The sequence below is a fragment of the Hirundo rustica genome, chromosome 6 (genome assembly GCF_015227805.2).
Source record: "Hirundo rustica isolate bHirRus1 chromosome 6, bHirRus1.pri.v3, whole genome shotgun sequence".
In the NCBI taxonomy this organism is placed as follows: Eukaryota; Metazoa; Chordata; class Aves; order Passeriformes; family Hirundinidae; genus Hirundo; species Hirundo rustica.
Window position 1 is genome coordinate 28403353 of NC_053455.1, and position 26287 is coordinate 28429639.

At 39.5% G+C, this 26287-nt stretch overlaps 1 protein-coding gene across 2 annotated transcripts; it reads right to left on the bottom strand.

Moving 5' to 3' along the window:
- Positions 1-2523: 2523 nt before the first annotated feature.
- Positions 2524-26242, bottom strand: TMEM87A (transmembrane protein 87A). 2 transcript variants are annotated; one of them, XM_058421024.1, is made up of 20 exons: positions 26111-26242; positions 24655-24712; positions 21032-21129; positions 20139-20255; positions 18450-18503; positions 18281-18337; positions 16553-16700; positions 15854-15915; positions 13754-13937; positions 12868-12967; positions 12056-12149; positions 11085-11157; positions 9962-10066; positions 8800-8858; positions 8485-8588; positions 8067-8140; positions 6824-6885; positions 5915-5970; positions 4669-4699; positions 2524-4357 (listed from the first exon to the last, which is right to left on the bottom strand). In XM_058421024.1, the coding sequence occupies exons 1-20, from the start codon at positions 26240-26242 to the stop codon at positions 4316-4318; spliced, it is 1710 nt and encodes a 569-aa protein (XP_058277007.1). In that variant the 3' UTR covers positions 2524-4315. The 2 variants fall into 2 exon arrangements, with proteins under 2 accessions (XP_058277007.1, XP_058277006.1); XM_058421023.1 differs by lacking the exon at positions 11085-11157 and adding an exon at positions 11719-11794.
- Between the last annotated feature and the right edge of the window lie 45 nt (positions 26243-26287).

Genomic DNA, 26287 nt, shown 5'->3' on the forward strand with positions numbered 1-26287 from the left:
GCTCGGCCAGCCCCGCTCGTCCCCACACCGCTCCGCAGACTCCGCAAGGGTGCTGGCACTGCCCGCGGGCGTTCCACCAGGAACGGTGTCCTGTCCCAGCCCCACAAACGCGCCGGCCTCTAACTGCCCGCCTCGGGGGCTCGGGCATGAACGGGAAACGCGGGTCGGCACGGCACCTGACATAACCCGTGTGCATCTTCATACAGCCCGAAAAGGGGACAGGCTGTGGGAAACACTGATCTTCCCAAAACGTCACTACGGGAGGTGTCCGGGTGCCATTGGCTACCATAAACCAGAGAAAGTAGAAAAGTCACCCGGGATACAGAGGCAGCGACCGACATAACCTGCGGCAACCAGATGAGAACAGCGTGGTATATCTTGCAAGCACATGTCTGTTTTTTGAAGTTAGAAGTTTTACTTTAATGAACTCATCCTACGAACTTGGCCAGTGAAGTTCGGTCTCCAGAAGGAAATCTTTACTTGTTATTTTGCCCCTTCCAGAACCGGCCACAGTTGCATTTATATTTGTCATGAAGAGGTGGAACATTCACAATCTGTGATGTAAAAACTAAACTAACGAAACCAAACTCAAAAAGCACATGGCTCAAAATTCTCCAAGCATCTTTACCAACAGAGAACACTTTTAGGAAACAGGGACTGTGGATGCTCTGTGCTGGAAGATCAAAGCACAGGAACGGGAAAACAAACACGGCATTCTTTTGCTTCCAACTTCTTTCCTGCTCAGGAATGAACATTCTGTGCTGAAGCACAGCATTGTGTTAAATCAGATCCCCCTTCACAGATAGCAAAACTGCAAACTGCCAAAGGCTTTATGCCTCAGGCATAGAGCTGGTCTTTTTAACCAAAGATCCCTGCAAAAGGAAAAGGGACGTGGAGCCGATTTAGCGACAGGAAATGTTTCAATAACATTGGGTAATAATGACTTCCTTCACACGGCTGTAGTCCAGAGAGCAAATTATTTGTGAAGCATTACCCTCTTCAGACTTTAAGACATAGCATACAACATAAATGAGGTGAACATGAGGATAAATAAAGCCCACAAAGACACACACCCCTACATCTGCAGAATAACCTTCCCTAGATCTTATGATCCTGACTCACTCTGTGCCTATCAAGCCTCTTGCATTTCTTTACCAGGGCATGTGATCTCTTCCTCAGTCCCTCCTTTGGAGCTCCTAACAGGGACATCTTGTCACCCTAACAAAAAGCTGGCCAACATCATCTTCTTCACTGTGTTTCCAGTTTTCTGTACAGTATGCACATATATGCTACAATTCCAACAGCTACTTCTCACAAAAAAACAAATCCATACAGAACTTATCAGGCACAACTCTAAAATACTACCGTCAGACATTTTTTCTGCAAGTAGAACAGAATTACAAACAGCTTATTGAAGAACTCTTGCAGATCCCAGATCTAAGAGTAGATTTTTCTCCCTCTAGCTCACCAAGTCTTCAGAACTGTTTGCATGGTTAGTTTTTGAAGGAAGGGGTATAAATTTGAATTGTCTTCCCTGACTACATAATTAAAGGTAACAACCTGCAGGATTTCTGGTTTCAAGTATTTAGAGCAAGCTAGCTTGCTGAAGCTTTCCTGTATTTTTCCAAGTCATGGAGCCAATATTGTCTTTAGGAGCAAGATCAGCTTTCAGAAGAGGCAAAGATCCCTCAGTACAACCAACATACCTGATTAAACATGCTACTGAGGGAGAGGCCACCTCGCTGCAACCTGCAAACACACGCTTTGCATCCACTGCCATCTCTCCTGCAATGACAATGTCATAGCCTGCACAGTTCCGTGGGAGCTGGACTCTCACAGCTTCTCCCAAAGACTGCAGACAAGTCCCAGCACACAACTGCTGTAGGCTAGGAAGCAGATGCTACTTTCCAACAACACAGAAACTCTGCTAAACAATAAAAAAATACAAAAATTGCCAACTAAGGGGTCAACAAGCTCCCTGTGGAATTCACAACAGCTTTCAATACTGCTGGAAGTGAGTACAAGAATGGAAGGGTAGAAAGCCACAAGGATTACCTAAGACCCCTGTAGTCAGAGGCTGAAAGCACCATGCTGCTACTATGTTTATTTTAGCTTTTAAAATATTAAATAATTAATACATATTAATTATGGAAACTAGTTGGTTCTTTTACTTTTTTCCAGGAATGTATTATTTGCCCTATCTCCATTAGTTTTGAAAATGAAGTCTTGTCATTTTAAATCTTAAAAAGAACTGTTGGGAATAACTACATTATATATACCATGGACTAAAGAGCTAAAATCAGGCAGCTTTGTGAAGGTAGTAAACTCATCATGCTAGAGAAGAGGGAGTAGGAAACTGGAAGGACACAATGTGAGCCTTTCTACTCTTTGCCTAGCGTTTATTAAATATTACATACAAACTTTTGTGCTTCCAGTAAAGAACATTTTTACCTATTTGTTTCAAAAAACCCGAACAACCCAAAACAATAGGATTTCTTTAAAAAATGAAAACAAAACAAAAAATTAAATAGCAAGCTTTGTGTAGCTTTATTTCACAAAATTTCCTCTCCCCAAAAGGACACGGAGGTAATATTTTTTTCATCTATATCAATTAAGCATAGCAAATTAGAATTACTTTCTAATTAAAGGTTCTATCTGTGGCCTGAAGGGGATGGCAGAAGAGCTCGAGCCACTCTTGCAGAAACCTTGAGGTGCTATAGCCACAGCTTTTTTTCTCTGCCCATCTGCCCTCCCCACAACACAGCTAGCAGAAGATGATGCTATGTCCTTGTGCCTCAGCTACTGTAAAGTGCCATGTTTCAGCATGAATTGCTGATAAAGAGGAGCTACAGCTAAGCTACCAGACCTTACAGTGGAATGAATGAAGTACAGGCACATGTCCACTTCTGCTGACATAGCAATGAGAAGAACGAGAAAAGCTGACTCTCTACGCTGTTCCAGCAGCAGCCACATCTGCTTCCTAGATATCCAGCTGCTGCTGGCCTCCTAATCATCATTTTTAAAGGTTACCAACCCAAATTAGAGCTTTTGTCATACAGTCCACGACAGGTTTCCATTAGGAAGTTATTGCAACTTCGGCTGTTGCAGCCAAGCAAAAAACCAGAACGTTGTCCAAAAGCTCTTTTTCATTTCAAAAGGAGAAATAAAATGCAATTATATAGAATAGAAACCTGCAACTTCGACTGCAACACAGTGATCTCAGAGTACCTCTTGGCCACAGGGACCAGTTGGGACAGGAAAGCCCAGCATCAAATCACTTACATGGGAAGCAATTCTAAACAGACACTGGGGAACAGCACTATCCCAGCGTTGTGGAGTCCCCATAAATCCTCTTTCAAGTAAGGCAGGCAGTGCTCACATCCCCAGAAAGCAATGCCATCTTTTCGCAGAGGAGTGCAAACTTCTTGGTGGGAGATGTTACATGTAAAGGGAGAAGAGTTCTGCTGAGACATCCAGTTAATATCTGCTTAACGTGGAGTCAAGCACTTGTGGAGCACTGCAGGAGTGGTTCTGGTGATGTCTGCTTTTGTTGCTTTATTTGTTGGGGTGTTTTTTTTAAATTAAATCATGCAGCACATGAAAGGTAGGGGCAAATCATTTTTCCAGGCATTCACCACATTGCCGGCAATGAGATGTGCCACAACAGCGAGTGTTAGCTCTAGGCAGCTGTTACCTACAGGTCAATGGCATTTAAAATAGAAAATCTTTCATACACAGTGTTATGAATAAAATTGCACTTGATTTTGTTAAAAACTCATATCACTGTAACTTTTCCAAATATTTCCTTTCTGGCATCTTAATTTTCTTCGTCAACAGGAGCTTCTCTCTAAAACTCTCATGCATATTGGACATGACATACAACAGCAGTTGTTATCTACCAGAAAATGGGTCTGTTGTTTCTTCAGTGCTTATTTCTATCTGTCCCCACCCTCCCCCCAAAAAGGTACAGGCAGTTCACCTCTTAAGTGTCAATTTTAACATTGAAATATAAACTCCTCAAGCAGACATTAGGAATTTTAGTTTCACAGATTAAATATTTGAAAAGTTACAGAAGGTGCTGGAATAGTACACATGTCAATTGCTTAAAAATCCAAACTTGCAGCAACTTTAAATTCAAATTTCTGAAACATTTATAATGTCCTTATGAACGTCTTCCACAGCAAGACAACCTCCATGACATTAAAGCATCAAACTTTCAAGGCTGAGATCAAGAGACAAATCAGCAGGATGTACTTGCTCCACCAAGCAACTTTAAAAGAGGTGTCTCCACTTCCAAGAGCAAAAAGTCATTCCTTCATTCCATTTTGGACCTTTCGAAGTGGGTAATCATTCTCTCCTGCAAAATAAAATACCCAGTCTTGTCATTTTCCCCAGCAGATTTACATTATTCAGAACATGCTCATTCACAATAAACAACACTCATATGCATTTTAAGTGCACTTTGACAGCAGATACACAACTTATTTTAGAATACGTTTGTATTTCTAAGAAGTTGTATCATGGTTGTTCCCACTATCCTTCCCCTCTTGCAGTATTTTACTGTTGCACTGACACAAGCAGTTCTAATAAGCCAGGATCTTATCAGCTGACTCATGACTCCCCTGGCATGTCAGAAGACTAATTTGAAGTGAAGATTTCTTTACTGACCTCATCTGAATCCAGAAGAGCTGGAAGAGCGCTGCAGTGGGGGGAAAAGGAAGTTAAAATAATTAGAGCACATATTAAGAGCATACTGACAACCATTTTCAACCTTACACTGCTTTTTAGGGCACAGAAAAGAAACAATGAAGACAGACCTTCCAATTTAACAGAAATTAGAGAGAGACATGCAAAAAAGGAATAGCCCAAGGAGTATCCTCAATGACTTTCACACTTCTAAAATCCTTTTTTATTATGCTTCTCATTACCAACTGAACAATTTCCAAGTTGCCATGAAATAAGCTGCTTCACTCATACAGGAACACTGCTGAACTGCACTGAAGACATTTACAATATGGGACCATGTTGTAAAAACATGTTCCAGAAGTCAAACAAGTTCCACTGGTACTTCAGTCGTTCCAGCTACAACAGATCTCCCAGCTATTGGGAACTTGGCTCTTCATAACCCTGATCTCACTCTCAGAAACAGAAAACCTGCAGCACATTACCTGAAAGTGCCCTTTCCTAGTTTATATCTGTCTAGTCCTATATTTCTTAAGAAATTCTATCAGTCTTCAAAAAATAAGTATTAGAACTGGGAAAACCAAATTCAATTGAGAAAATGCACTTTTTTCCTCTTAAAACTTTACCTAATTTCTTGTCTTTCCTAAGTTCAAGCAAAGTTTTGTACTTCAATCCAGATCCTCTGCCAAAATTACCTGTTCGAATTTGTGAACATATTTATGTATGAACTTAGGTTTTGTTATGAAAAATGCAGACACAGGCACTGACACATCTAGCATGTAAAAGTTATTGAAAGCAGAAGAGATATAGACAGTGTACATAGCTGACTATATTACCTATATATCACCTTATATACTATATAAGCACAAAAATTATGTCAGATGTTCCAGACAAAGCTGAAAACAGGGCTACATTTTTCCATGGTTTACATTCAACAAGATACTCTAAGGTCTTTCCAGAACACTAGAAAGCAGTTTATCCTTTGTTTTCTGGATTCATGTATATTGTTTTAACTTGAGTAAATTGCAGACCAGGCTATGGTTTCACACTCCAAGAGACTGTTCCCCATGTCAGCCTGTGTGTAACCCCAGCAGACTGCATACAAAGGTCAGAGGCCAGTGCCAGGCTGAACCCAGCCTGGCATGGAAGTGCAACATACAAGTGATAAGGCATTTTAATGTATTCCTGTGGGAAAGGAACCTGCCTTTATTGTGACTATAAAAATACTCACACATCTGTCACTGATGAAGGAACATTCTCCTCTACCCACTTCAGGTCATCCTCTTGCTACAAGTACAAAAATTAAACAGAAATCAAAAGTCAGTTTTCCCACAATGCTGTCATGTGCAAGCCTTTTTCTTCTCAATCTACTTGACAAAAACCTATATACTTATAATGTCAGTTTAAAAATAAAAAACAAACAAAAAAATCATTCAATTTGATTTCTGGATTAGAAAAAACACATTTCAAGGGAAAAAAAAGAAATTAAAAACCCACCACTTGATTTTCATCTTATCTATCCTCAGGTAAATAGTATACAGCTGCAACCAACCCTTGAGAAAAACAATGCTGACAAAAATATGACTACCATTATAATGAATTCCTTCCTACAAGTCCTTTCCACTTTTAAATTTATGCATGAATTCTATGAAAAGATTCCAAGACATATTTTAGGCCTCCTAGATGAATGGGAATACATCTTGCTTATAAGCCACATGGAAAAAAATGCATGTTCCCCCAAAGTATTTAGGTAGGTACATAAAAATATACATCATCACCCCATTCAAGTAATGAATCACAAATCTCAAAACCAGAGGGCAATTTATTTAAAATATGGCTCAGCCTCCCTCTCAGACTGACAAACTTGTTAAAATAATGTATTGATCACTATCAGAACACTGTATTACACAGTTCTATCTACACTGAATTGCGAAAACATCCTTAAAGAACAGACTGAATTCTTAAGCTACCACTAAATTTACAGTACTGTGCTAACTTATGATGCTTTGACTCACGCTCTGAAGCAAACCAAAAAGCTCCCATTTATTGGTTCAAAAGTTGGCCTATTTGTGTGCTCCTAATGGCAGTATACAAAGAAGAGATCAATCTGTATTCTTTGATGTACAGAGGTCATACTCACAACTTTGTTTACTTTTACATTCCCATTTGGTTCTTGCTTTGTACTTCTCATTTTCATTCCCTCTGAAGCCAAAAGAAGAAAAAAGATTGGGGTAATTGAATTATAACTGTTCATAGACGGTAAGTCAAAGTGTTGAGTATTCATTCAGGATGTTTCATCAGTCAGAGAGACAGAGTTAGACAAGCTAATGATTTAGACTGCTTCCCCTTTGAAAGGCTTGCAGTATCTTTTACTGACAGGTGGAATAAGTAGTTTTTAATGAATTTTGAAGTTTTACCTAAGAAATATAAATTTCTAGTCCTTTTATTTAAGCCAGACATCCGCAGCATAGAACTCAGACGCAGGTCCCAGATTAGCTGTGAAATCTCTATCCTAGAAGATACTCAAAAGCCATCTGGACACGGTCCAGGCAATGTGCTCTGGGTGACCCTGCTTGAGCAGGGGGCTTGGACAGGGTGACCTCCAGAGGTCCCTTCCAGCCTCAACCATTCTGAGACACCAGCAGCTCCCAAAGTTTATTTTACCTACTGACTGCTCACCAGCCTTTGGTTGCCTTAAAAGCTGAGAAGCAACGTGAATCTCCCAGCCTGGCAGACAGCCAGATAGGGCTGGTTTGTCAAAGGCACCTAATTGATTACACACTTCTCCTCAGCTCCTAATCAAGCCAAATAGCACTGATATATCCCAGCATAACTGACTGGTGGACAGACAGCATGTAGGCCTACCTTTTACACAACTTATAAAGACAGGTGTTACAGTAGACAATTTCATGAATAAACATATTCACTCCTATGTTTACACTGGACATTCCTATTCTAAGCCTTAATGTAGAAAAGAAGAAGATTTCAGAGTTCAGAGAGCAGATAGTAAATGAAAATTCCTAAATGGGATTTTAAAAGAGAACTGCACACTAAACTACAGCCTACCAACAATATCCAAGAGATCCTTGTCATCACAAGAGGATTAAAACCGAAGACATGAAATATTTAATCAAACAAAGTCCACTGGACATGAAAGCAACCACAGCAGTAGCAGTGTTTTCAGTGTCAATGGAAAACCCCAGAATTAAACAGGCAATGTAAATACTAAACATAAAGCCAGTGTTTCCTCCAGAACTCTGTGTATCAATGGCAATTGACTCTGCTTTTCCTGCAGTAATAAAAATTTTACCAGAGCAAGACACCTTCCTCCACAGAACTGTCTTCAACACTGAAATTGAGTGGAAAAAATCTTTTCCTCTTACCAAAACTTTCCTTTAACATTGGTTCTTTCTGCTCATCATCATCCTCCTCCTCTGACAGTGGTGAGAAAGCAAACCTACAAGAGTGAAAGAATGAAAGCTATGTTAGAATTCTGTATCTTGTCTCCCAAGAGATCCATTACCCCCAACATGGACATGGCTTGATTATTCTGTGTAGTTCATTGTTTTTAAGACTGATGCTAAACTATGTAGTTAAAGTTTAGGTCATTTCTTTTTAAGTAAGCTGAGCACCAGGAACAGACTGGATTTTATGTATGTAATTTCTCTAGGTTCACTTTTCCCCACACGCACCACTTAATCGATCAGTGTACAGCAACTAAAAATCATCCACCAGTACTTTCTGAATAAACACACGTTCCTAAAACCCACTCTTTTTAGGAAGAGGAAAGAAAAGCTGAACCTTTGGTTGTTAGCAGATGGTCTCCACAGAATCATGATGACAAAAAGGATCATTGAAAACAATAAACGCCAGATGGCATCATCCACCCATAGCTCTTGCCAGTCCTGTCAAGAAAACCAGCAGCACGAATGAAAGATGTTATGAAGCAAGAAATTTCATGTCATCCTCTCTTTACAAGGCTGAACTATAGGCATTTGTCAAAGAGGCTCATTACCCACAACAGTGAGAATTTTAGCATGTGGTGTTTTGTGGCACTGCCAAATATAAAGTTACCAAGAGGGAGCAACTGTAAGAAAGCATTTAATATAAACTCACCGACTGACAGTCCACCAGCCTGAACTTCATGGTTGTCCAGATGATGAATACAATAGATGCTGCAATATTCAAACAAACAAGCTGCTTATTACTACGTAAGATGCCAATTCAAATACCTCACTAACAGGACTGTGTTTCCCATACAAAGATCAAAGACCTGAATACTCAAATCCTGAAATCCAATTTCATAGTTTTGGAAAACAAAAGATGGCTCTATTGCACTGCCCTTAGACAGAAATTTAGGCATAGACCAGTATATTTTACTCATGTTTCTTCACAGACACAAGACGTAGATCAAATAAGAAGTATTTAGCCAACTCCTAATTCCTATTTATTATTCTTACATCACTTTTATCTAGCCTTTGAACCATGGTTTCATTATCACTTGACAAGTAAGGCTGACCCTGAAGTAACTGAACAATCTGATCTGCTTGAATGCCTTAAGATTCAGATTTTCCATGCTCTTACCAATTTTAGAAGAGACTTCCCTCCACTAATGTATTTTAAGAGGATTCAAAAACAGGTGCTGAAAGGAATTCCATCAGAGCTGTTGTTCAAAAGGAAAGTACTTTTTTGCTTGTTTAAATTAAAAAGCACAGTCTTTAGAAGTTTTCTGCTCATTGTATTGATAGCAGAGTAGCTGGAAGCACCAAGAGATTGATTTTTGAAGTTCAGTTCATCACTACTATAAACGGACAAAGGAACTCAATCTGTATTCTCCCACAACAGACAGGGCATTATGTCACAAAACTACCGTTTTTCCAAGAATCACTCTGATCTTCAGACAACTTAAAAATCCCACAGTATACAACTCATACTGTGATTTTGGCAAAAAAGTATCTCTGTAGATCGAACAGCATAAGATAATAATAAACTTTTGCCCCTGGCAGCTTAAAGTGGAACTAAAGTGCTCCTTTAGAGGAACTGCACAGAACTACTGATCTTGTTAACATCAGGACTAATAATCCACTGTCTCTGACGTATCGACATAACACGTGGCAAATACCCACTGTTAGAAATGGGTCAAGTGTTAGAAGTACCAAGAATTTTGACTGTACTTACACAAAGGTCACCAAACTTAAAAACTTGCTCCAGTGACCAAATCAAGCCCAATTTTCAAATGAAAAGTGGTTTTATTTAACTGGAATAATTTTTTGCTTACCTGCTACTGCCAAGATGAGTGTGTTGGTGAAGTGCCGATACAAAGACAGTTTTACAACATTTCTTCGAAGTTTTAGCAGCTTCATTGTTTGAGTTAAGCTGATGAATATGTACGGAAAGTCAAGGAAAAGGCTCTAAAGGGAAAAGCTGGTCACACAGGACACAGACCTTATGTTCAACAGCTCTCTCCATCACACACTTAGCCCTCCAAAAAATTAGACAATTCTCAGTAGCAGAAAAGATTCATGCTACGACAAAGGTACCAGAGAGCAAAATCTATCCTTTTCATGTTATTTAGTCATCTACATCTATAACTCTTGTCACACAAAGATGGTATCCAAACAACTACTTTGGATTATGACCCGTTCCCTCAGGAAAGAGTCAGATGTGCTTCTGATAAATGGAAAGTAAAGTCTGAACTAGAAATTAGTTAAAATCTATTTAATGTATATGGGTGCCTTCACCTTTTCTTTTATTTTATTTCCACAGTGACAAAACAAGTGGTTAGGAGAGACACCATGATAGGGGAGAAATGTGGTTGTTACAGCTGGCTATTCACATTTTAAACAGAGCTTTTGTGATTGACTTTTGTTAAGAACACTTTACAGGTATTTTGCTATAGAGAAGTTCAGCATTTGATGTCAGTTGCCAAAGTCACACAAGATTATTGTTGCTTGGAATGAATATGCCAAGACACCAAAAAATAAACACTGCCTCATTTTGTCACTTATTTCAAGACTATTCAAATTTCACAGAAAGACTTTTACACCTTCTCCCAAAAACATAAACTGAGTCATTTCTTCACAGGCTACTGCCCTGGTGCCATGACACGCTACACTAGAACAAATTACTTTCATACTCAACAATGAGATTCTGGTAACAGACAGACTATATTCTGGAGCAGCTTTACACAAACACATCCAGTTCAACAAAACCTAGGTAAGCAGTAGGCAGCAGAGGCTTAACTGAACACTCAGATACAGAATTTCTATAACCTTTACTAGAAGAAAAAAAAAAATACATACTTGGATCTTATTTTTAATGAAAGTTCAGCCAAAAAAAGACTCAAAAAAAAGGAACCAAATTCAAAAGAAAACACACCCCATCAAGTAAAACAGTGAAGGATATCCACCAGCACAGGGCAGTATCTAGGAAAGCCAGGGGAATAAAAGCCAAGGAGGCAAGATCATTCTGGGCCTGGAGACAAAGAGAGAGCCAATAAGAACAAACTGAAAAGAAAACAAGGCAGAGAAGGGAGGAGGGTAAGGCTGTTTTATGAGAGACCACAAACAAGCCACCACAACACTTTGAAGTTCTGCTACAGAAACAGAGAGCTTGAACCAAGAGTTTAGTCCAATGCACAGAGAGGAACTAACAATACCACACTGTCAGTTCTCAGTTCCCCACCAGCAAGGCAAGCAGCAGTTTTCCAAATTAAGTCAATCTAGTACTGTTAAAATGAGTCTCTGCTGAGGCAGTTGCTGTGATGAATTGCTCTGTCCCCTTCCATTACAGAAAACTAGCAACTAGCTTGTTAGAGAAGTAGTAATTAAATCTTTTACACTATCCATGGATGAACTGAAAGCTCCACTGGCAACTATGAGTTTGACTAAAAAGGCAAAATTTGCCTTTGCATGTACGTCATAAACTTACCAAAGTCCTAACAAAAACAAGTAAAACACCTTTTATTCCTTTTAAGTGTAAGACGGAAATAAGAAGCTATGAATAAAGTCGTAGCATTCTGCAGTTTTTAAAAGGATATCCACAAAATAATACAGGCATCAATCATGGACAGGGCCAAGTTTGCTATCAGAGCCACAGTGTCATAGAAAAACTGGAAAAGTATCAAATATATGACAGGTTAAATACTTCATCCCAAAAACAGAGTAACAGAAATCCACATCCCAAGGTGCACGTAACAAATCCAGTAGGAGCACCACTCACACACACTTCCCCAGGCACAGCCTCCAAAACTGGAGTAGTGGGAATTTGGGTTGGTTGTTGTTGGGGAGGGGAAGGGAAAGCAGCTGTTCACACAAGCACATACAGCCAATGTACTGTGGCATATGAGAAAATTCAAGCAGTTATTACTGACCCCTGTGACTCTCAGAACACCTTCCATGCCAGAAAATAACAGATAAAGGGCTCCAGCCATAACTACTTTGTGAAGAGTCACTCCAAGGCGAGGCCTGTAGGAAACAAAGTGAAACTCAGACTAAGTGGGGAACAAAAAGTGAAATCATGTCAATTTGAATCTAAATATAAGGTATGAAGCCTATGAAAAAAAGGTCCTTGTAACAAACCACATCTAGATATAGAAATATTATTTTGGTGCTTGAAACTTACTATTCATTCTGACTTATGATGTGACTAAGGAAGAGGCTGGCAACAGTCCTGTTTCTTAGTTAACCTGCTTAGCTTTTCATGACCATTTCACTAAGTCTCATCCCACTTCTTCACCAGTTTCCCCAGCAAACCCACACTTGCCAAAATTCCCACTACCACCTAGCATGTGTTTTTAAACACAGCTGTGGACAGACAAATGAGCCACAATCTTACTGAAGGAGATCCCCTCCCCTATCAGTCATTCTTGACCTACTCCATTTCTGAAAGCTGCCCCTCACCCAGAAGGCAGGCCCATAAAGCTCCCATTCCAGTGAGTGGAGCATTTCAGCAACGACTCAGAAACCCACCCTGCAGCAGCACGCTGAAGTAGATGGAAAGAAGAGTAATCACAGTATGGAACTGTCTACTAGTAAAGAAGCCTAGATCTTCAGAGCACTTAACTGAAGCACTTATCTTTTAACAAGCAAAATTCAGGGAGATAAATACTACCCTAAACTCTTAAAAACCAATAGTGAAAACCCTTTAAATAAAATACAAGAAACGCATAACAGAATTACTCACTTGACTATCCCATATCCCAGGCTGACTATGATGACCAGAGTTCGAGCTAACGAGCGCTTCACAGCAGAAAGAAGTTCAGCCAGTATTACTGCTCCTTGAACTACCAAAAGCAAAGAGGAGGAAGTTAGGTCATTAAAATATAATATCTGTTTTATTAACTACTGCATGCAATTAGCGTATGAGAGCATACAAAGGAAGTAGGCTATCAAATTGCATAATCTTTTCATTATCTACATCTGGAGTTAGCTTTCCAAAAAGATAGGTCACTTGGCATGAAAAATAAGCTACAGAAAAATTTTCCATCCAGCTTAGATACTTTTCCAAACAAGTCAAACAACAAAACCTCCTGCACCATGGGTAAGGCCAATTAGCAAAGTCATAATGACATTTTACCTGCAGAGTTTCATTTGTATGCATCCAGCCTCAAAACTAGAGTGAAAGAGTTCTATGTAAAGGGAATCTCTTAAGCTGGATTATGAGGCTATGTGTTGAATACTAAGAGTTATCTACAACGCTGTCATGCTGAACAAGGAGTTTCAAAGTACCTTTCCAAGGCCAATACCAATTGTGAGAAATTAATTAGAAGTACACTGAGCAAGTCCTATTTTAAACTTAAAACCAGCACTGACTGCAGCACAGAATGTGGCATTCTATATACCTAAGACACTACTTTCAAGAGTCAGAGAAAGCAACAGCATTTTAGCTTTAGAAGAACACAGAGCATGATGTTTACAACATATAAAACTACAAGAACTCTGGTTCCCTGTTTTTTGTTTTGAAACTATATGATTGCTTGAGGATTAAGATGTATCTGCCACCTCAATTCAGCATAAGCCATTAGTGCTGCGTCCCCTCAATCACCCCACACAATGCAACTGCCACCTACCAGATTCGCCCGTGTAGCGGATGTTCTGGAACTCGGCATAGAAAACCGCTTTCTCCAGCATTCCCAGGAAGATAACAGCTCCAATCCAGAACTGGATCCTCAGGAGATCCCGCCAGTAACACGCTGACCACGCAAGCCACAGAACCCCGAAGAATACGTACACAATACACATCACCATGAAAAACTATTACACAAAAAGAAGAAAGAAATAGGAACGCTAGACCCAGAAAAATAATTTCCTTGTTTCCATTCCACAGCTGTAAGACAAGTCTATTTTCTCCCCTAGGATAGCAACTTTGGAAGTTTTTCAATAGACAAGCATTTTTTCACTTATCTTCTCTGGACTCTTTAACAGTGAGGGTCTGATCTCTCAACAAAGGAAACGAGAGTAACTGAATTTCTGTGCCATTCTCCCTTGAAGAATAGTCTGACAATTTATTCACAGGCTTTTTTTTCTAAGGAAGATACATGCTTCTAGATTCCAAAAAGATACATGCTACTAGATGCCAATCATCAAGTACCAGAAACTCTAGTCATTCTCATGTATTGTTCTATTAATAACTTCATCATACATTTACAGTACTCTGCAAATAAACTCACAGGCCACCTTGAGACACCATTCTAAACAGAGACAAGCAACTAATGCTTATATGCCCTATCTTCAAATAACTTTTGACAACTTTTCTCAAAAGTTAATTTCCAGCAAACTCAGTTTTTGACCAAGTTTTAGGCCAGCAAAAATCCTGCAGCTGAGAAAGCAATCCAGATATTCATTTAAATATTAACATTTTGAGATTTTTGCTTGGTTCAGTGTTACTTGCTTCAGAAGAACTTTTCATGGTATGTCTCATACAGCAAACAATAAACTTGACAATGTTATCCAATGCCAAATTTTCTAATCATACCAAAGCAAGTTAAAATTTTCAAAAGGACACTAGGATTAAGAAAAGGAATTAGCAGGGAGTAAGACATTAAGTCAACAGCACGAAGTAGCTAGACAAAACACAGGACTTTAATAACAGTGCTTAATAATCAAGCAGTCTCCTCTTTCAGAAGGAAGATTTGGTTGTTTTTTTTTTAAACCAAGCAAACACTGAAATCAGCTGCACAATCCATCAAAACTTTCACAAACTGAAAACACCTTCCTTTGGAGAGTAGCTTACTGATCCTTACACATTTTCACACCTGAGCAATCCACGAAGTTCAAATGCTAAGAACTTAGGTGAGAGAGTTCACATGCAGATGCCCCATTGAGAAAACATTTAGAGATACAGATTCTTTTCTGGTGCTGTCACATGGGATATTCACACTGGTGAATTACATTTCAATAGAGCTGCTGGAGGCTTTTTGCTTCTACAGGAAATAAAATGTGTGTTTCAGAAATGCTGCCAGGCTCCACTATTGACAGGCTGCTCTTGCCAATACAGTCAGGCTAGAGACCTTACTCGTTATTGATCCCCAGCTAAAGTCTGTCTTCACTACATAAACATTCTAAGTTCCTTTATTGTTTAGCATTCTCAACAGAAGAAACTAAAAACCAAGTCAATAGCTCCATTGAATAAAAAGGGGATTAGCTCTTTGTCACTCAATTATGCTTTCACTGCAAGGCAGTATTAAAGACCTCCTCAGGGGGTGCAAGACAGCTGGTGGAGAAAGCAAGATTAAGCTGTGAAGCAACAAAGGAAGCAGTGACAAACGAAAGGGTAGCTGCAAACAAAAGCATAGAGTAGCAGGTTTTCTAAGATATGAGCTAAGGAGAATAACAGCACCAGTAAAACTTCTCAGTTCAGTGCTAATAATACTGGTAACTTCAGGAACTACAAATTAACAACCATTAACTCAAACAATCCAGAGAAGAACAACATTGGCAGCATATGCAAGGAACTGAAATCTCTGTCTGTTCTCCCTACCCTGTACTCAGTACAAAAAACCCCCAACCAAACAAAACAGCCCATCAAACCAAAAAACCACTCTCAGCTAAGTAACCTTTTCTCCTGAGACACTGGCTCTGTGCTTCCTGAAGCATGATAGCAGAGTACTTAATTGACATTCAATTCAACTGACAATTTTATAGATCAAAGAAAAGCTGGAAAAACTTACAATCATCAGAGGGTAGTCTGCAAGTGAAAGATACTCATACGGCCCCTTTAGTTCTACTGTCACTGTCAAAAGACAATGCAATAAGCAAATTGAGTAAGAACCAAAAGGAGGAAGCCAGGACTTCATTGACTTTCACTTAAGTGTAAAGAAATTCCACATCTTCACATGGCCTTTAAATCTAACTTGCATTTTAATAAAAACTCAGCCAAAAGCACACAGTTAAAATTACACACCCCATTACCAAGTAACTCGTGGCAGTACTTAAAAATAATTTTTGCTGGAGATTCACGTATAACAGGAAAAATTCAGAAACACATGTAAGTTCACTTTTTAAGGGGATTTTTAAACTTCTCTAAAGTCTGAATAGGTTATCAATCCACTGTTAAATATAATATCAAGGTGATAATTGTGATCTTTGCACTCTATGTTTTGACTTAGTATAGATCATTGTATTGGTCTGCATATTTCTGAAAGAAAACAGCATGCCTAAAAATTGTAATGCTTGGGATTGACTCTTCTTGATTTCTATCAGTAAACTAACAGAACAGTCTTAGGATCTTCAAGACAGAAGCAATCACCTTTTTCTTAAATGAGCTGTAGTAATATTCTACCTGTGTGAAGAGTACCTTAGACTACTTAGACGGGAATACATAAAAATGGTGCTGTATTTTCAGTTTACTGTATGAAGAGCTATCTTACTTGTAAAGGGCTTGCTCTGATGTGAGGAAGCTGTTGTTCTCTCAGTTCTTTTAAGTCTGGCAGTAGAATCCTTTGCAGTTGTATGTCCAATTTGCACAATAAATATATATGGCCCATCTCGCCAAGTTTTGATAACAGCATTCATTGCCTGAAAATAAAACATCTCCACATAAACAGTGCACAGTCGAGAAGAAAAAGACAGAAGTAGACTAGCCATATATGGGTGGTATCTTCCAAGTAAATATAAATTTTGTCTCTCCCAAGACCTAAAACTTGTTAATAAGTATCTGATATATAAATTTTAAATGCACTTATTAGACATAACACTTAAACTTCAGTTGTTTAATTCCAGAAGAATCCTTAAAGACCTGGGAGGTGATCAGGACTTTTTTTTGCAAATTTAACACTGGCTTACTGCAAAAGTACTCAAAGGTACTGCAAAAGCTACAAAGAATTCAAGAAAGCATCACACTCCTTTTCACTACAGAAGCACTAGGACCTCCACAGAGATTCCTGCTGAATCTGCAGGAACTGCAGAGCTACATAACTCAACTCCCTAGTGAAGGGTGAATTTTACAGCATCATATAGAAGTAGCTGAGAGGTAAAAGATTCCCATAGTAGCCATTTCCTGTGGACATTATTACTACGGTCCCTGCAACAGCTCTCATACCTGCAAAGCTCAAATCCTGCCAGTGAACTAACAGAGGAACCTTGTCCAGATAAATATTTGCACCATAAAAGAAATCAGCAACCTCTCTGAGTTCCAGCATACAAAACTAAATTCCACAACTGAAGAAGCTTTACACCTCTCAGAAACCACAGTATTTACTAAGAGCTTTAAAACTAAGACCATCTACATGTATACCACTCCCACGACTGCTGCAGAGCTGAGACAAAGGGTTTTTTTAATAATGGCCTCTCCAAGAGACATTCAGTATTAAGAGCGTGCATTTCTTTTAAGAAACCTCTTAAGTACAGACCCAAAGCAAATAGAATATTATATATAAAAAGAAAGTTTATGCTAATATTAACTAAATATAAAAATTAGAAACACAGTAAACTTGAAAGAAAGTGGATATTTATATACACAAATTTTGCCTTTAAAATACCACCTTTTCTTGCTGCATTGATTCCTTACTCTGCAATGGCACACATCTACTTATGTTTTAGCTTTAAAATCAACGGCCCTTGAAGTACACAAGGAGTAAAATACATTGTCTTTCTTGGCATCCAGGACATTCAATTCAAAAATTATTTGGAAAATTGTTCCTGGTTAAGTCTTGAATGTTACATATAATAGAAATACTAAGGGACTTGAAAATCAAAAGTAATCAGTCAACTTTTTAAGTCCAGTGTTTCAAAAAACTGACTAAAGACAAAATCAAATGTATTCCGTAAGAATTAGTCATAATTTAAAGAAGATAATTTCAATTCCTGTTTTAAATTACAACAGAAAAAGAAATTTATTTTTTAATTTATACCATTGGTTTGAATGGTATCAGTTTTGTATTTCACATACAGAAGAAGCAGTTACTCTGTTTACTACTCTGTTTTCTGTTGTTCTACCCAGCATTAATCTAGTTTCAAGCTAAAAATTCCAGGTGTCAAAAAACCATAGAATAAGCTACGAACAATTTCTTAGACAAAGAAATATAAATTTAAAAGAGCAAACCAAAACAAAATAAGACTGCTGAATTACAAGCCATACTTAAATTCAGTATACATACAGTTTTATCTGTCACCATCGTGTGGTTTCCTGCACTCTCCTTCTTATCTTTTAAGCCCTTAGGGAGAAAAAAAAAAAAAAAAAAAAAACACAGAAAAATGGATAAATCAATATGCCAAAACTACTTCTTCCATGACTACACCCAGTCATTAGAAGGAAATGAAAATTACCTCTTGTTTCTCAGGTGAGAGAGGCTCTGGATGAACAAATTCTTTATAGAAGATCTGCAAGATATAAGAAAGGTAAAGCGTTTATGGACACTCTATAGGCATTTCACACAGTAACATCACATTACCAGAGCAGCTTCCAGTAAACTTCGTTATTCTTTGAACAGCTGTATTAGAAAGCTTTCATTTTTTCTAAATAAAACAATTGTCCATTTATGCAGGGAGTCTTGAATACTTAATGTTTTGTAATTTGAGAGCTACTTTTCCTCCCCTCAAGTAACATGTATCTATTTTAAGAAACCAGACATGATAGCAGCGAAGTTAATTTTGTTTTTGAAACATGAATCAGTTGGGTATCCCCATTACTAGATAAAGACTACATGAACAGATAGAATATTTTGACATTTCTGCCTTAATCTATACAAAAGTAAGTCCCTAGATAAGTGGGTGCCTGGTAGAGATCCAGATTTTGCTAACTCTCCCAAAGAATGGTGACTCAAAATCTAGTGAAACTGCTATTCCACAAGAAAAAAGCTAAATGATCTAGAGAAGAAATTCCTGTGAAATTTCAGAAATTATTATCTGAGAAGAATATATTGTTAAAAATTCAGCAGACTTTTCAGAGGAATTGGATGAGGAGGAATTTACTTAAAGACTTTTAAAACCTTAAAGACTTTCACAAGCACATTTAGCCAGGATGCCAAAGCTCATGTTACACAGCTAAACCCACAAGATCTCTTCTACAAAACCAAGTAGAAGTAGAACTGACATTTGTCACATTATTAAACATAAAAAGCATGCATCATAGAGTTTCTGCTTTTTTTAAAAAAACCTTTCAAGCCATCTTCACTCATCAAAAGAATTAGAGGCATGCAAGCAGATTATTAAAGTCATATTTAGGTATTATATTTTTTCTCAATAAAAAAACCTAAACAACCGAAAATACCCAAAACAACAACACTACCCACTACACTAGGTTCAACAGTTACAAGACATTTCCCAGTATTTTCTATCCATAATCTTTTGTCTAAATGAGGAATGGCTGAACACAGATGCAACACTATATAATGTGCCTTCAATTCTTAAGTACACCATTAAGGAACAACAGCAAATTATACTGGTACTGTCATCAGCCTGCTGATACATAGCTGATGTCTGCACATTATGTCCCTATGCTAATTTTGCATTGTCTTCTTGCTTTCGCTTGAATTGTTTCAAACATGTTCTAGCACTACTATTTTTCATTTTTAACCTGCTACCAGGGCTTAAGTAACTAATTTTTCAACATTCATTTCCACTATTCTAAATGAACATCATTTGAGTAATAAATACCAGTCCCTTCGTGATTCAAATTTAGTGGGATCTTTGCTGCCACTTCTACTAGCAGTAGCCTCCTGTAAATGAAACAAATTCAGAATTCAAAACCATAAACTAAAAGAATCATTGAACTTTGCATCACTTTTACAGTGATTGTGGTTTTTTCACTACCATGAGCAAAATGTTGAATAGCAACCCAGAAGTGAAGGAAAATTAAGAAATCATCATCATAGCTTGGTTGTCAAAAACAGATGGAAGTACCTCTCAAACCTACAGTGATACTTCGATAGGATGCTAACTGATCTAACAGGAATTACCACCTTCTCTATATATTGTATAAGACAGCAGAGCAAACTCTGAGGTTTCCACCCATACCTGAGGCCTGAAGAGCGCAGAGCAGTTTGGAAAGAGGAGAGAAGAAGTGGCATAGTATCCTGACCAACCCGGATGCTCTTCAGCTGTAGTCCCAAAATAGTTTTCTGCTTGTTCATCCTGCCAAACAGAGGAGAACTTAGGTTAGCATCAAGTATTTCAAATGGTTTATCTCAGCAGACAGCTGCAAGACCTGGAAGCTCCACAGTTTCACTCTGCACACACTCTTGAATCAAATTTACTACAATAAAGGCATCAAAACCACATAAGACTATTAAAATTGATGGTATACAAGTTTCGAGTAAGAATTAAAAAGTGGAGATGCAGCAGAAAATGTAAACTTCGGTCTACAGAAACAAACGCTGCATTATTTTCAAGAGTGAAGACTCAGTCCTGTGTTAGATTAGTATTTACAACTGCCATAATTAATAATTTAAATAAACATGAAAAAATATTAACCATAGAAAGCACAATTATGTTCTACCACATCTAACAGAAACAGTATACATTTTGTACAAATTGTTAATGCTTGCAATGTGCATCCATAAAGAACAGGATACAGATTTAACGTGTAAATATTCAACTGTCATTAAGTATTCCTGCAAATATTTTCAACTACCATAAACTTACTTATTTTAGAGTCAATGTATTCACTTAAGTTTTGGGTTTAAAACAATTCTGACAAACACTTCCACTGGACCCAAAAAAGTCAGCAACTGCAGCAAACTGTCAATCGTTTCAATTCTATTCCAGAAATTTGTTATCTTCCAATTGAAGAATGTGTCTTTCAAGCCCAAATTGCAATGTGGATGCAAGGGAGACATCGCTAATGTCCTCCTTCCAAGATCTGCTTAGCCCTAAAAACCAGAACCTATGTTTTTCCATGGAATTCTTACCCCAAAGTTGAAGACTTCATTGTAGCAGTCAGAGTATCTTAAGTACCAAGTAACATTGAAACTCTGGGATGGTTCACAAGCTTTTTCATCTCCTTCAACTAAAACAAACAAACAAATCAAATATGAGGTATGTAAGACACCATCTGCCTTCAAGGTTTCCAGGTTTTTCTTCCCATTTGTGCAAAACCAACATAATTAAATTTTAAACATGAAACGGAAAGCAAAACAATGAAAAATATTTTCCTCGGGTAATTCATTACTGTTCAGTGAAAGAAAGAAGCATGTGAACAGAATTCCATTATAACATTATACGATTCTGTTAAAGAGCTGAAGATCATTTGGAAACTTTTTGTTCTGAAGACAATCAAGGATATTTCAGCAACTGCAAATACCAAACGAGAACAGCAGTGCCTCCAATACACAAAAAGGACCTCCCTTTCAGAGACAGGGGCACATGTAACAGGCAGAGAAAGCCATGAACTGGATAATAGTAAGCACTTTCCACATATAATTTAAATATACCAATGGCATCGCCATGGAAATGAAGCTAAGACTGTGCCAGTCAACATCTACCCTCCTAAAAGTCAAACAAGGTATCTATGCACCAGCCCATGCTGTCAGAGCTGCAATGCTACCTGAAATAGCAGTAAGACAACTTTCCCCTTCAATTTACTTTAGTAACAATATGCATGAAAAGTGAAACACAAGACTTTCCCCCTAGTCAGGAAGGGTTTGTGGGTTTTTGTGTTTCAAATCTCATTCTTAAACTAAAGCCCAACAAAGAGAATTTGACATTAAGAAGGCAAGCTTGACCCTTAAATAAAATGAGACTATTCAGAGTCTTGGAAGAGCCATTTAGATGATTACATCTGTGTTTCCCCAGTCAACAAATGGCAAAACTCTCATGAGTTAGCAGAATACTTGCAGTGGCTAAGTTCCCACAAATTTACAGGCAACATTCATATGAGAGGATGCATCCACATCTTTCTTACATATACACTTTTAAGGAATGTTTCCATATTGACTGACCACTGCAGGTAGAAGGAAAATTCTGCCGTGGAGCATTAATTGATTAATCCCACTTTACACCTTGTGAGTACTAAAACATGTCAATGTACAGCTAAAACTCAACAACTGAGTTTCTAACACCAAAAATTTAAGCAAAATCCCTGAGAAAAAGGAGTTTCCCTATGACACCTTCCAGTAAGCACGAAAACAAAGCACACGTGTTCCACATTGCCCTAGATGTTGCAGAGGGCACAACAAAGAAAATAAAAGGCAGCACAAGCACTGCAGCGACATGGGCAGATGGCAAATTCTTTGATGACACAAGCTCTTCTGATAAAACTGACCAAATGAGGACTATCTCAAAAAAAGTGCTAGCAAAAAATAAGATTGAAAAATACCTTTTAAATACCTTTTCCTCTGTGAAATAAATAGGCAACTACATATTCAGCAGTAGCACCCATAAAGGTAAAATAGGTCACTACAAAATTCCACAATATCTGCAAACATCAAAATTACAGAAACCCTGAAAAGGAAGTACTCCAAAAGTCAGAAAAAGTATCCATGGCATCTACTGAATTCAGCAATATGAAAATCTAAGTTCCTTAGCCTTCCAACAAAAGCCAGTAATATTCAACTTGAATGCAGTCTTTGTACTCATCTACAGAGAGCAGGATTTCTATCAGGAATCTATCAGATTTCTATTCTATCCTATACAAGAAACTAAATGCCTTCTAGAAAAGCACTTCAGAGAGGCAGATAAAAATAAATTCATTATTGACACTACATGCCAGCAGCAACCTTCCCAGTCAGAAGCAGAAAGCATCAGACACCAATATGCCATACAGATCATTAAAAAAAAAAAAAAAAAAAAAGAAGAGGGAAAAAAAAGGAGATAAGGAGATACAAGTGTCAGGAAAACCATGAACAAGAAGGGTCATATTGTCCACACAAACATCACACAGCAGATGGAAGAGGCAACAGACAGGAAACAAATGGAGAACAGTTTCCAAACAGACAGCGGCAGAAAAGAAAAAAACATGTAAAAGTTGAAGCTTCCCAGTATCAGGTGCAGTTAAGGTTTCATCTAGGCTGAGAAAATGAGTAAGTTCCCAGCCTTTGCTCCTTCCTCTTTCAGTGATTCATTTTCCAAATTCATGTAAATCTTTTAATCACACTGGTATGTAAAACAGGTGTGTTCATGGAAGAATTTTTAAGGCTTAATGTCTGCTTAAAGGTTGACAGTACAGTGTAATTCAATTCCACATCAGGAGCCAGGGGGTCGAATTCTTACTGACCTGCCTTACAACAAATAATTTTTTTTTATGCCTTAGTTCCTTCTCTCAGTTATTCCAGCACAAATAGGTTTACCACACACTCCACTTCAGAGACCTCGCTCTTAGATGACATGTCACTATGAGTACACTACTTCTATTAAACTTTAGACAAGAAAGCCTAAAACCTACCAAAGCACCAAAATGCCCCTTCAACCCCCCCTCCTTTTCCCAAGCAGCAGATTTCTAATTTTGATCCTGCTGCTATACACTTGCAATAGTCTCACTGCAAGATGTGAAGCCCAGTGTCTCAGCTACACTTGTCAAGGGGGAAAGCCCTAACATTGAAGTGATGGAACTTCACGGATAACCACACAAATACTACCCTCCTCTTTCAAATTCATGTGGGATCAAGAGAGGCACTTCAACAAACTTTCCTTGAAACACTGGCCCAAGAAGGGCATGTATTGGAAATCAAACCAGAAAAAAACAAGGTAAGTACAGACACCAGATGGAGACTAAACAGCTTACCCTTATGGTAAAAACTGGTGCAAACAACCACCTAAAGCTTCAAAGTGCATGGAGAAGATTTCATACTTTTTTAAGTCAGCTAGTCACTTCTATAACATCTTATTGCCATCTAGATGCTGTCCTCAGGTAAGAGGGTATTTCACAGAGACTTTCCTTGGAGCAGTAATCTACATAACCCATAGACCCGGTCAGATCAGCAAAGAGCAACACACAGAAGAAATGGGAAGGCTGCCAACATGATTGCTTGACAGAACAAAGTCAATGATCACACTCATACACTGGGATCAGGAGGAGAAAACATGTCTCAGGAGAGCACTGCTGCAGTGTGCAACATTCCCTTACCACACCCAGAAGCACTCAGCTAAAAAGAAACGAGGCTTCAAAAAACATTGCCTTCTGTAATTCCATCAGTATACAAACAGCTCCTGTCCAGCTGGCACCAGATCTCCCAGTTAAGCGAATTTAACAAATCTTAGATGGAAAAGCACACCTCACAGCAGAGTGCAGCACACCCCACACATGACTACCCACTGTCTGAAACTAAGTGGTGCTCCCATTGCCCATCTTGCCCTCTCCATAGACAGCATAATTAGAGCCATTCATTTCTGCTACAGCCTAAACAGATCACAACTGGGAAGCTGCAAGGCTGCTAACAGACTCAACCATATCAGAGCTGTGGCTTTCGTGCAGTGCTAGATTAGCTGTCACTGCAGCCAGTGCAGTCAAACACTTCACAGTTTTGAGCTCCAAATGTTAAAAATATGCGGGGGTCAAAAAGCAGAGAGAACAGGTTAATCCCTTGTAACCACTTACATCTCAGGAAAATGGTGGTGTTGCTGAAGAGAATCTTCCCAAAGCTAAACTTCTTACCCTGCAAAGGCACAAAAAAGGAAGAGATATCAGTGGGCTTGATGCTTTATCAGCCCTAAAATCACAAGCCAAACAAGTTAGAAATTATAAAAAGCAGCTACCATTGATAGTCCTCCAGGTGCACTTATGGTGGAGTGCACACATGATGTAGGGCTTAGACAGTTTAAGATCAGCAAATTAGCATCACTGACAAGAATCCCCAATTAGAAGTACAGTTAATGAAGTAATTCCCCTCTTGGTGCGACCCCTGCTGAAGCCTCTCCCCTGCTTCTAGCCCCACATTGTTTTTGTCTAAATACACGGGAAAGTGAAATGTCCTTAGTCCACTGAAGAAGCGAGATTATGGCAGGATTCCAGGAATGTATTTGTCTAACCTAACAGAGTAGGAGAAGTACTGAAGTTAGCTAAGAAATAATATAAGTATACAGTAATAGTCTACAGAGCTACTAATAGGAAAAAAACTGTATAAAATGCAAAAATCTTTTGGCATTAGGCTTAATGCCACCGAGCTTAAGTAAACATAATCTTCCATTCTGAGTTCTAAGTCAATATGGTAATGAAAGCAAATGTCAAATCTGGAGCCAGACTTACTGGACTTTCCAGTCAGGCTTCACCACTCTTCAACATACCCTTAGAGATGGTTTAAGAGGCTTGGGGCTTTTTGATCTGCAAGCGGAATCAACTTCACATTGACATTTGTTGAAATGATTACCGTTTTCTTGCTGATGAGATGGTCTAGACCATCCAACAAAAAATTACATTCTGTTCTAAGAACCAACAGGAGTGCTCATCGCGATCCTCCAGTTTTGTTCCTGAAAGCTCAAAAGCTCTCACCGCCTGATAAAGTCCGACTGAATCTGAGCAGCTTTCCTTCACGCGAATTCAAGCACGCAGGGTTTATCAGAAGTGCCGAAATCCCTTCACCCTTCCTAAGGCCTACACCTCTCAGCCCGACGGTGCGGGCCGCCAGCCCGGCCGCAAGGGGGGCGCAGGGCGGCCTCCCCCGCACAGGGCCCACCGAGGCCGGGCACCAGCCGGAGAGGACCCTCCCTCCTTCCCTCCCTTCCCACGGGCCTCACGAGCAGGGGGGGCTCTCCCTCCGCCGCCCATCGGACTATTTCCCGCAAAGCCTCCTCTCCCCGGCCGCCACCGCCGACCCGCCAGAGAGGGCTCAAGCCCAGCAGCAGGGCAGCAGGCAGCCACGGCCCCGAGCCCGCACCAGCTCCGGGTCAGGCTCCACAGAAGCGCGGCCGGGGCAGGGACGCCCCCGACCGCAGCCGTCCGGCCCGAGGCGGAGGCGCGGAGCAGCCGCGGCCTCCCGCCCGCACGCGTTCGCTCCGACCGTCGCCACACCGGCCGGCCCGGCGGCTGCGGGCCCGGCCCCGCTCCCCGCACTCACCAGGAGCACCGGCAGCCGCCATTTGGAGCGCTGCCCGGCGCCCGCCGTGCCCGCCAGCAGCAGCACCGCCAGCAGCCGCAGCAGGACGGCTCCGGACCGCCGGCGCTCCCCGGAACGCGGGGCGGACGCCATCCCGCCGTAAGGAGGCCGCCGCCGCCGCGCTGGCCGCGCCCCTTC

Bases quoted from the DNA above. Each gene is read 5' to 3' on its own strand.
- TMEM87A (XM_058421023.1), bottom strand. From the start codon at position 26,242: ATGGCGTCCGCCCCGCGTTCCGGGGAGCGCCGGCGGTCCGGAGCCGTC. The intron at 12,968-13,753 runs GTAGGTGGCAGT...TGCTTTTGGTAG, and splicing joins CCGCTACACGGGCGAATCTG to TTCAAGGAGCAGTAATACTG. The intron at 4,700-5,914 runs GTGAGTATTTTT...CCCCCACTGCAG, and splicing joins CCTTCATCAGTGACAGATGT to CGCTCTTCCAGCTCTTCTGG.